The sequence below is a fragment of the Cibotium barometz genome, chromosome 32 (genome assembly GCF_041138505.1).
Source record: "Cibotium barometz isolate CiBa-2024 chromosome 32, ASM4113850v1, whole genome shotgun sequence".
In the NCBI taxonomy this organism is placed as follows: Eukaryota; Viridiplantae; Streptophyta; class Polypodiopsida; order Cyatheales; family Cibotiaceae; genus Cibotium; species Cibotium barometz.
The window spans coordinates 10389212-10401404 of NC_141077.1; the positions used below are offsets into that span (position 1 = coordinate 10389212).

At 46.3% G+C, this 12193-nt stretch overlaps 2 protein-coding genes across 4 annotated transcripts in view; both read right to left on the reverse strand.

Annotated features, from left to right (window-relative positions):
• Positions 1-1589, reverse strand: part of LOC147619802 (uncharacterized) — a 1723-nt gene extending 134 nt beyond the window's left edge. Inside the window, exon 1 of the mRNA XM_086772751.1 lies at positions 1-1589. This exon is cut by the window's left edge and continues 134 nt beyond it. Coding sequence (XP_086628877.1) covers positions 1-1589 — 1589 coding nt within the window.
• LOC147619801 (serine/threonine-protein kinase BSK1-like) overlaps positions 1-12193 on the reverse strand; it is a 113178-nt gene that overhangs the window by 85368 nt on the left and 15617 nt on the right. The gene's annotated exons all lie outside the window — the stretch shown is intronic.

Genomic DNA, 12193 nt, shown 5'->3' on the forward strand with positions numbered 1-12193 from the left:
TCTTTTCGAGAGGTTAACCTGAGGTTACTATGGACATATACCAAATCCTCTGCCATCTTATGGCCAAGGCGATTGCGCTTGATGGAGTGTATGAAGCCATATGTAGACCAATTCCGCTCACAAGCGGATGCACTCGAAACTTGAGACAAGAGAGTTATAGCTAATCTTTGCAATTGAGGAGTACCTACACCATACATTTGCCACCACGCAACAGGAGATAACTTTAGCATGTCCCCAGGAGCGTCAATGTCTGCAAAATCATCCTGCTTCCCAATGTACCTTGCCAATTGAGCCTTGTAGATAGTCCTTTCATTGGCATTCTGACATATCCTGTCCAAGGTATACCTCCATCCTCTCATGATTTCCTTATCCTTATGTGCATTCTTTAAGAACAACATAGGATTGAGAAGAAAGGCAGTGGCATGAAGGGGAGAATGAAGCATATTCCACCTGTATTCTGCAATTGCACGAATTTCTTCGTGCATTGCTTCACCACTTGTATACTCCAAGAGTGTCTCCTTGATTTTCTCAAGTGCCTGGTCAATGCCCTCATACACAAAGCCCATGCATGGCTCGTCTCTGTCAACAATGCGAAGCATGGCCATAATTGGCCAACAAACCTTTACATATTTTTCAATCCCCTCCCAAAATGCAGCTGAAAGAATTTGATCCTCTACCTCCTGAGCAGCATTGCTTTGGCTCTTCCATTTCTCCCACTCCTGACTTGTGACAAGATGCTTCAAGGGTTCCTTCACCTTGGCAAGTCGATGGAGCATAAGGAAGTTTGAGGCAAACCTGGTATCGCCTGCTCTTATGAGCTTAAGCTTGGAATGCTTGCTAAACATTGCCCTCGTAGCATCATGATTGGCTATGAATTGCTGCACATTCTTACCGTTGTTTATAGCTGTATTCATCCACTCAATTATAGATAAGTCTTTGAGTAAAAGATTCAAGCAATGAGTTGCACAAGGAGTCCAGAAGATGTGCTGGAATTCCTCTTCGATGAGTTGACCGGCCAACTTGCAATTTGCTGCACTGTCTGTGATCACTTGAACCACGTTTTTAGGGCCAACCTCCATAATAATCTCCTTGAGAAGCTGCGCTATGAATTCTGCTATCTTCTGGCTCCCACTTGTGTCCACGGACTTCTTGAACAATACTCCATGAGAGTTTGACACCATGAAATTAAGCAAAGGCCTCTTCGCTGTATCTGTCCACCCATCTGAAATGATGGAGCAGCCATACTCCGCCCAACTTGCCTCCACTAGACAGAGGGAAGTAGCCACTCTTTCTCGCTCCTTCTCCAAGAGTGTGGTCCGCAATTTTTCATAGTTTGGGGATTTATAACCCTTCCCAAAAGAAGAAATAGCAGAAACCATGGAGTGAAAGTATGGAGAACGGGCAAGAGTAAAGGACAAACCATTAGCATAGAAACAGCGAGCCACTGCCTCGTCCACTTCTTCTCTAGACGCATTTTGAAACATACTTTCCACCGAAGGCTGCGACAAGGATTGCTTCCCGGACGCATGTGTAGCATGAGTGATCTTCTGCTTCTTTTTGCTAGCACTTTCATGCTCTTCTCTAGCCATACGTGCCTTGTCTTCTGGTGAAACCTTCGAACAAAGTTGGATCCCCTCCTTTGTGATCCCCAACAAATGTGCGCGCACACGAGGATAGGATCCTCCAAACTCTCAATTACAAAATGAGCAAGCCCATTTTTTGGTCCCACCTTTACCAAATGCACCTTTCTCTGTCACGTACTTCCATAAAGGCTCCGGAGAATGTGGTGTTTTTACCCGAAACCCTGTTGGTGGAGGACCTTGTGAAGCAGATGGTGAGGAAAACATATTGTGGCGAGGTTCAAGAAAATAGCGGTGCTCTCCTTCGGGTGATTGGTGGAAAAGCAGTGTCCTGTTTGTTAGCACACAACCACTCTGGTAAGAGTATGATGCTCGGACACTTGCACTTGCGGGCTCTCTCTCGGATGGCGTGGTCAAGGGATAGATAGCCTCTAATGATAAGTGGACACTTGCAATGCTCAAAGATCACAGTATGTGGCGCACAATCAAAGCAGAAGCACTCTTTCTTAGGATTTCTACCCTCAGACTGTTTCTCCAGTGACATTGGAGGCAGACATGGTGATGGAGAGAGAGTGACAGAGAGAAAGAGAGTACAAATGCTGAAGTGGTCTGCCCAATTATGTAGACAATGCTTGGTCCAAGTCTTGCTTCGCATTGTTGACAGACGACGCAACGCGTAGAGACGACGCAACGCGTAGAGAACACGCATTTTAATTCTACGCGTTAAAAAACTAACGCGTCACTTACGCGAAACGAAAAAGCCCAAAAAAAATTTTAAATTATTGAGGCGATTTAACACGTGGCAAAAAAATAACGTGTCCCGTTTCTTGCACGTTTCCGCGTATTAGAAACGTTCGCCGCTGCAAGGAAACGCTGAAATGGCGTTTCCGCCTGCGGCGCAGTCGTTTCCTGCAACCCTGCTTACAGGCATGCAAACATTGTGGTGGGATGCGGCATGTTTGCGAGTGTCTTTTGGCCTGGTAACCAATGGTTACAAGGATCCTTGTTTGTTTTGGATAATATAATGCGCACGGGATTTGGGGACTCTCCCAAGAACCTGCATCTTGTACAAGGACAATACTCCTTTTGCTAAGAGATACCTTGAAAAGGGAAAAGGGAAAAGGGGGGGGGGGGCATCGGCCCATCTTCAACCCCTAGTGTGGCATGAATGTACAAATCTGAAATTTTATCTTTAATTGTGGGCTTAATCACGTTTAAGGTGTAAGTGCTCCAAGAAACATATGTTCGATTAAAGCCCTAAAATGCAAAAAATTGAGGAAAATTTGGGAAAAATGCCCAACTTTCCTCAAACTTTGGGATTTTGAGAGAATGCCCGAATTTGGGAAAATTTCAAGGGAAAATTGGACATTTCCTCCAATTTTTTCCTAAACACCTTAATTTTCCCCCCATTTTTAAGCATTAAGGGAAAACCAGCGGAATGCCCAAAGTTTGATCAAAACTTGGGGGCGGGGGGGGGGGGGGGGGGGGGGGTTGTTGCGGGGGGGCGGGGGTGGAATCGAATTTGGGCATTTGGAGAGAAATTTAGGAAAAATGCCCATATATGCCTCGAATTAGGTACCCCTATGGATGCGTGTGTGCACACATGCTTGGGCTTAAAGAGGTGGTCTTATGGGTTTTGGGGGTCGTGAGTATATACTAAACATAATTTATAGAATTATTGTTTATGAACACTAACATTGGCCTGTGCAAGTCCACATTATATTAAAAGCAAGGACGGACAACTAATAAACGGGCTCGGGAGTAAAGGCTTTCAGACACATTTATGTGTGGGCACCCATGACAAGCCAAAGCCAACGATATTGAGGTGTTTGGGCACTTATCCCTTCATAAGTTAAGAAAAGCAAACTTTAAAACATAGAAGAGTTTTTGGACAAAAGCTTGTTTGGAAGTCTTTTCACGCATATATCAGAAGGTGACTACTCTCTCTCTCAGCCTCGGATCACAGACATGGTTGTTTCCATACGGCACACGACACCATAATTTTTTTTCACAAATATTTTTTTCCCCAAAAAAAAAATTTGGGAGGTAATGGTCTTTTTTGCTTGTCTATGGCTGTTTGAGCTTCCTCTATACTATGATCTTTTTTAAATACTCCATATCTCGAATTGGAAATACCTAAGTTTATAAGTATTTTTTTAAAACACCGTTTTTTATCATACGATAAGAAAAATATATATATATATCATACCGTATTTTCCCGTACAAGAACGTATCATACGAACCGTACAGTATCGTACCTGACAACTATGATCACATATACCTCATAGGAACCAGGAAGCCTCTCATCACCGCCTGATACAGGAACCCACCCAAGACCCCCCCACCTCTCACATGAGTCAGAGAGTGCACACAAGAGCCTCTCCATTTCCTCGGGGTTACCATAGACCAAGCCGTTCAGACACAACGAGCTAGGCACCTAGACCTACTAGGCCGCATAGACGCTGCACCTGTCAACTCCAAGTCCCGGAGATGCTCCAGCGATACAGAGATGCCCACATAGGACATGTGGACATTGATGCCCTTTACACAGTTCCTGAGGATGATGATGAGACCTCTCCACCAACCACCCTAACTTGATGTTCCTTGGACCTTGGGTCATCGTGCTATTGTATTCCTGATGATGTATTCCTAAGGATGCTACTTGTATTTGTAGCTAGTGGTCTTTTTCCAGCGTTTTATTTTTTTGTTTTACAAAGATCACACTGTAACACTTGGATACTTTGTAACAACTTTTTGTCTCATAGACCCTAGCGGTCTTTTTAAGACGTTAATAAAAGTCTCTCTCTCTCTCTCTCTCTCTCTCTCTCTCTCTCTCTCTCTCTCTCTCTCTCTCTCTCTCTCTCTCTCTCTCTCTCTCTCTCATTTTCCATTCCATGCTGAGATATGCCATGGACATTATTGTATCACTTTGGTCTCATAGGCCCGTTGGGTCTTTAGTAGACACTTAATCTCTGTGTCTCTCTCCCAACTTGGCGCTGCCCGCCCCCCCTCCCCGCTTGTGCGCTAGGCGTTGCTTCTGCACGCTTTGCACCTGTTTTGGTGCCTACGCCCCCTCTGCCCGCTGTGCATCCCTTCCTCAAGCCCCCAAGGCAGCAACATAATTTTCTCAGGCCCCCAAGAAGCCTCTGAACTGTTTACAAAAAAAGGAGGAGATACAGCAATCACAGCAGAGCGGCAAAATTAACAAACACCATGACTGTCGGATCACTTTTAGCAGCTCTCAACGCTGCAATAAAAGGAATGGAGCTACTCCTAGTACCCGGGAAGGAGACCAATGCACTAGGCGCCCATGCAAAGGAAGGCTTCCGGTGCATACGTGACATATTGGTGATACAAGAAGATAGACATGCCAAGGAATACGAAGCCGAACATCAACATAATGAAGAGTTGGCCCACAAGCTCACCTCAATGGAAAAGAAGATGGAGGGAAAGGACGCCACGATCCAACAACTTCAAGCCCAAGTGGAGAGTCGAGACCCTCAAGAACAACATGGCCATCACCATGGAGGATCTTAAGAATGTCATGCCGGAGGAAGGAGAATTGCCCGGTCTAGAGGAGTTAGCCTGGGATATGGAAGCCAAGATTGAAGCGACCAAGCACACTTTCTCCATGGAATGGAAGGACGTGGTCAAGAAGGGCATCAAAGAGGAGGCCGAGCGGCGAGAAGGAATGGAAGGTGGTCACAAGTCCAAGGGACTTAACGGGGTGGATATTGTAAATGCAACCATCCAAAAAGACTTATTGTGAGAGTGACCAGCATAGTGGAGAAAGAGGGTACCACACCCCAAGAGGACGGGATACAACTATGCTACAAATTGAGATATAAGGATGAATACCCAACTCCCTTCCTCAAAGCATGGCGGGCAGGGAAGGACCTTTCACACCCACGGGCGGTTATCCTCCAGTTTGAGAACGAAGTGAAGCAGATTGATTTCTTCAAGAAGAGGGTCATTCTCCGAGGTTTGGAGGGCATCCCCATCTACCTAGATGAGGACCTCACACAGGCCGAGGTGAAGCACCGGAAACAGCTCATGCCAAAAGTACGGGCAGCCCGAACGTAAGGGAAGAAAGCAGTCTACACAGATGGCCATGTCATCATTGATGGCAAGGTGATTGCATAGGGATACATGGCCTGTGAGACACAGATACAGCTTGCAGTCTGGAACTACAATGGAGCACTATGGTCGGACCCAGGCCGGATGGATGATGTGATCAAAAACAGGGACATTATTTTCTTTATAGAGACACACCAAAGCCCTTAGAGAGGTCTGCCACGTGTAACAGGATTGCAGTGGGGAGCACACGGAGTGCAGGTAGAGCTAGAGGATCGGGAGGAGTGGCCATTCTATTCAGAACAGAACTTCAGTTGAGGATCAGCATTATCAAGAGCACTGTACAGTGATGTAGCTCCTCCGGTCTCCTCCACCTCCTCTATCTCCTCCTCTTATCTCCTCTGTATTCGTGGCATAATGTGAGGTATCTGGTGGAAAGTAAAACACAGCAATGTACATACTCCTGACCTCTGTCAGCTGAAGTCTCACCCACATAAAACAGGCATGTGGGTCTCGCTCTCACACAGTACCTCAGACTGGGAGAGGTCTTACTAGTGGGAGACTTCAATGCCAGGACGAGGTGCAGACAGTTCACTGCATATGATTTTGAGGGAGATCCCATAAAGCTACCTACTCTAGAGGAGGACGAGGACTCTGGATCACGGAGGGTGTCTGCAGATACTAAGCCAGTCAAATACTATGGACGGGAGCTTCTGGAGCTAGGATCGCGCCACCGTCTCCTCGTCTATAACGGGATGAAGAGATGGCCACAGTCAGGACTCAGGAGGACTTGCATGCTTTCCATATGGAGGTAGAAGTAGCACAGTGAATTACATCCTAGGCTCCCGGGAGACAGCTCAGCTCATACATGATTTCTCAGTACCCCCCATACCCATCAGAGCTGATCATACATACTTATCTTTCACCATGATAGCACCCCCCCCTCCCCCGCCTCAGCACCCCCTCCACCCACCACACCATTGTCCGCTTCACTCATGACTGACCACATATATCAGGATAGCCTTTACCATGGTCTACTTGACAAGGATCCCGCGGCACCTCTGGAGATACTCACATCACAGTTGACTGATATACTCCACTCCTCTGCCATTGCCAGCTTCCCTGATACCACCCATAGCCCCTCTAAAACTAAAGTAGGAATGATGCCCTATAATGGTTGGTATGACGACGAGTGTCATGAGACTCGTACTCGCCTCAAACGACAGAAAGAACTAAGGGAGATCTCTGAGCATGAAGCTCAAAGATTAAACCGAGCTCCAACTCGTCGGAAGAGGAGGAAACACGAAATCGAACAATACTGGGAGTTGTACCAAGTATTCTTGAGCATTAACTCGAAAAAGGCTTGGAGGCGGTTTCGTGAGCCACGACCACCCACACCCATCATCACTGATCCGACCACCTGGCATGATTATACAAAGTCCCTCTACCATGTACCAGATCAGCCCCGTTACCCTCTCCACCCGATCCTCGACCCACCACCTCTACTTTTTTCACTTCGAGTATGGTAGAGAAAGCTCTTAAGAGGCTACATCATGGGAGATCTGCATATCATACAGGGATACGAGGTGAGCACTTCTCTTGTGCCTCTACCATCATAGCTCCTTTCCTTGCACACCTCTTCAACAGGGCACTTGTAGAGGGCTTCCTACACACATGGAGCATGAATATCATTACCCCCATTCACAAATCAGGTGACCCGATGCACCCCGGAAACTACAGGACTCTCATGGTTGGCCATTTATAACCAAGATATATGGATCAGTACTTGAGACAGCACTCAGCTCCCTAGGTGAGAGGGAGGGTCTTCGTGCTCCAAGACAGGCTAGGTTCCGCAGTAACTTCTGCACACTGGATCATATCTTCACCTTGAGGAGCCTGATTGAGCAGGCCAAGTCACGAGAGCAAAGACTCTATTGTTGCTTTGTGGATTTCCGCAAAGCATTCGACATAGTGCCACAGGACCAGCTCCTACAGTGATTGCAGACTCTTGGGGTGCCTTTAGATATGATATGGGGGATCATTGCTTTATACGAGAGGGTAACGAGACGAGCTAGATGCCCAGGTGGTCTGTCAAAGGAGATACATAGCACTATGGGGGTGAAGTAGGGCTGCCCACTCTCCCCGACACTCTTTGGCTTGTACATAGATGAGGTCATGGACTTCATAGATAGAGAGGAGAGAGTGATGCATCACTCTCAAGGGTTTTGGTCAATTTATTACTCTATGCGGATGACATCATTCTGATATCTGACTCGCAGGAGGACTACAGCACCACACCTTAGATGATTTTTGTACGAGAGGCCTTTCAATGAAAGCATTCGAGAGTTGCTTCACCTCCCTATATCATCAAATTCAAAAAGCCCTAATTTTTAGGAAACCCTAATTTTCCCGAGGGGAAAGAGATGAAAAATCTACTTTATGAAATGATTCAACCTCTGAGCCACCAAATGAGTAGGCCAAGTTGGAATCAAGGGGCGATGATGAAAAAATGTGGTGCCACAATGCAAAAATGTAGGTCAAATTTATGTGCCGTCTTTGTGAGTATGTATGGCCTTTCCAAAGTTTGTGTTGTTTTCAATTGTATTGTGTGTTGTTGTGTTGTGAGTGACTTGACCCTGTGTGTACTCTACCCTTGGGACCCATAACTGGCCTATGAGACTAAGAGCCACGCGATTTATCCTTGACCTGGAAAACTAGCATGAGAAACCATGAGCCTAGATTTATCCTCAACACAATATGAGGTACTCCCTTGTGGGGGGGATTGTTGGGAATTGAGATCTTAATTGTGTGTGTGAGGCTTCTAAGCCTCGTCAAATATGTGGTAGTATGTGTGTGTGTGTGTGTGTGTGAACATCCCTAAAAAGGGAGTGAATACTAACTTATATGTTTGTGTGTTTGTGTGTGTGTGAACCACCTCTTGGAGGGGTCACCAAATAGTATCTAGATATTTATGTGATGACATAAGCACTAATGTCACAGAGGCATCCTTTGTACATATAAAAGGTACATGTGCTGCATTGGAAAAATTAACTAATACACGTCACAGCAATATTATTTTTAGTCGTGTACTACTTCTCTCTCTAGCATACATCTTTCGCACACATATGTTACATATCCAAGAACAATAACCCTTTTAGGGGATATTCACACACAAACACAAGTGGGTACACAAACATAGATACACGTACATGCTGGGTACACACAGAGATGGATACACACATACGAGACTCCGAATCCCAACATGCCCCACCCAAGGGCTGACGGCTAACAAGGAAAAGGTCTAGATTGGCCTAGAGAAAATAAAACACTACCTAGAGGCTAATTATGGCTAAGGGCTTGATAATAAAAGCAGTGGGCCAAATATAGCCTCGTTATTACTATATAAGTGAGTTGATGCTCACTTTTGAGTATTATGAGGTACCCATGTGGAGAGAGAGGTCTCCAATGCGTGTAGGACTTCATGGCCAAAGTGGCTGCAAGCAAGCAGGCGGACTTGTGGTATGGGATGCTAGGGCGCGTTGCCAGGGCTTGGCTAACTCACAGCAATCTGACCTCACGCTCGGAGGTGGTTCCAAAAGGGAGCCTATGGTTGGGAGGAGAGTCGCCTAGCCACAATCTATCGCAGTCATCTATCAATCTCGCTGCAGGCAGGCGGACTGGTGGTATGGGATGCCATGGGGCACTGTTGAGGCTTGGCTAACTCATAGCAATCTTACCTCAGGCTTGAAGATGATTCCAGAAGGGAGCCTGTGGCTAGAAGGAGAGTCGCTAGCCACAATCCATCGCGGTCATCTATCCAGATTTGATGCAAGCTATTCCTAACCCTAATAGGATTTCTAGGTATGTGCTCCTAACATTGGTATCAAAGCTAGACCTGCTGATACAAGGCTTGTGGAACTTCGAATGGAGAGAAGCTATCGCCAAGATCTTCTAGAACTGACTAACAGCCTAGTTTTCCCGAACTTCCAAGATACATGGTGGTAACGGACCCAAAGACAAAAGAGGGAAAAAGCTCAGCTAGTTTGAGCTAAGATGGCGCTTATTTGTGCACATACAAAAGCAAAGACATTGATATGCATGGAAAAGTAGCAGTGGCGGTGCTTTTTCGGCTTTTAGTGTGCTTTTCTACCTGCACCATAGGATCATATGATGAGTGTTTACAAATTCCATAGGTCATAACTAGGAAACTCTTATAACGACGTTTTTTTTTTCAACTTATGCTACGTTCTTTTTGTAAAAAACCCCTATTTAATAAATTCAATTCTAACGACTCCTTATGGCAGCTAGCCAAATACTGAGCTAGTTCTAGAAGCAGAGGTCGTGGGAGACCTTATATCTGGACAGTTTACTAGTGGCCGGTGTAAAGTCCTCCAAAGGATCTACCCTTATCACTTTTGAAACAAAGGTTAGTACAAAACCAAATGATGAGGTAGAAAGCTAGCTCACCTCCTGATAACAACCGGCACCCACTAGTCTCCCCTTAGCGAAGGCTAAGGCTCTGGCACAATCCCACAAACCCATGTCTAACTCACACATCCCATACCACCAAAGCTTGCCCGAAGACCTTCGACACGCCAACCCTATGTACTCCCCATGTGTAAGGCATGAGCATGTTTGCTATCCTGGTCCAAGCCAGACCTTCAAAGGTGCATCTGCACAACTATGTCTCATGATAACCCAAGCCCTCACTTATATAGTGAAACTACACCATAAATAGCTAGCCTACTATAAACAACCCTTACGTTTGTTTTATCAATCCAAAAACCCTAGCCAAGTATCAACCTGCTAACCCATAATCTTGGGGGCCCCTTACCCTGCTGAATTAGGTCCCTAATCTTTAGATTAGTGTCCACATACATAACAGCTAGACTATTACCTCGACGAGAAACTAAGGTAGGGGACATGGTGGTACCTTGGTCTCTCGCTAGGTTGATTGCAGGTTTGACCATGGCATCTAGAGAGAGGTTTGGTTGCATCAAGGTCCAGTCCTAGGGGGAAAATGGCCATTCCACGTTAGACTTGTGTACCTAATGGGGAGGTTTACATGGGGTAAGTCCTGAAGGTATGGGACAATAGGACCTATTTCATGTAAGGTCTTCCGGTGCTTCTGAGTCTTTAGATTGGGATGCTCTATGCCTTTATGGATAGCTAACCTTGGATAACCATGCGGGGTGGGTGCCAATCCATGAGGGACAGCAAGATAACAAATCTTCTTGGATGTCCCGAGCATGGCACTAGAGTTGTGTGAAGGAGTTTTGGTCAAGGTAATTCTTAAGACAGCTAGTACTTTGAGCACTAGATTCATCACATACTCTCTCTCTCTCTCATGATGGCCAAATCAATGTAAAAGCTTGTACCCTATGTACAAAGAGGCTGCCTCAATTGTGCATGAGAGATAAGAAGTTTGAGAGCTTTTGCGTCAGTCAAAGACCATTTGGTTATGCCCTAGGTTTTAGGACAGCAGTGATTTACTAACTTTGTGTCATGACCCTGTGTTTTTCTCTGGACAAGATGCAGATGTGCATGGGGACATGGTGGACAGTGTGAATGGCATCAGGTGGGAGTGAAGATGGAAGCCCATGTGTGGACAACCCCATGTGTGAAAGGGGGCAAGGAGATTTTAGCTTTGAAGGTTTAAAAACCTTTAAAATCATTTATTAAGCCTTTCATTAAAGAAACGTGGCCCTTATGCTATTTTTGGGGCCACGTGTGAGCTTTTTGGTAAAAGAGGGGCTGTTGGGCAGAAAAAAGCAAGGAGGCGCCTACCTTTTGTGTGGGTGTGCTTTTCCAGTCAGGAGGGCTGCTCATCTGGATATTCAGGCGCCTATCTGATGAGGAAGCGTGTGCTTTTCTGGGGAGAGGTGGACTGCATGCTGGCTGCGCACAGAAGGACCCGAGCAGAACTGTACGACTGCTGCAGGACTGTACGGCTGCTGTGCAGGTGCTGTCCACGTGGCAGATCAGACTGCTGCAGGTGCAGATTCAGGCGATGCAGGTACAGGCGGCGCAGGTCAGGTTGCTGCAGATTCAAGGCGGCGCATGTGCAGGTACAGTCCACGTGGCAGAACTGTACGGCTGCTGCAGATTGGTTGGCGGCTGGTCCAGGTGATAGATGCAGGCCTGTATGGACAGCAGAAGGGTACTGCTGGCGGGCTGCGCTACAGGCAATATAGGCGCATCTGGGTGTCTATTTTTGCATGCTTTTTGGAGACTAAAGGGCTGGCTGCTGTGCTGTGCTTCAGAACAGAGACACGGGCCTCCTTTCTCTCTCTTTCTCTCTCTCCCTCTGCTGAAAAGTAGACAAGGGCTGGTTTCTCCTGACACAAAGGTGGACAAGGGCTGGTTTTCCATGAACATAGACATCATGTCGATGGCGTTCAACTGATGGAACTTTCAGCTTCTCTATGCTTTGGTTTGGGACAGTTTATGGGCTGTTTTTGCTTGGCTGCAAATTCAGCAATGTACTTGGATTTCTGGCTACAAGTACAGGTCATGTGGTTATGTTTCTTGGCATGGGA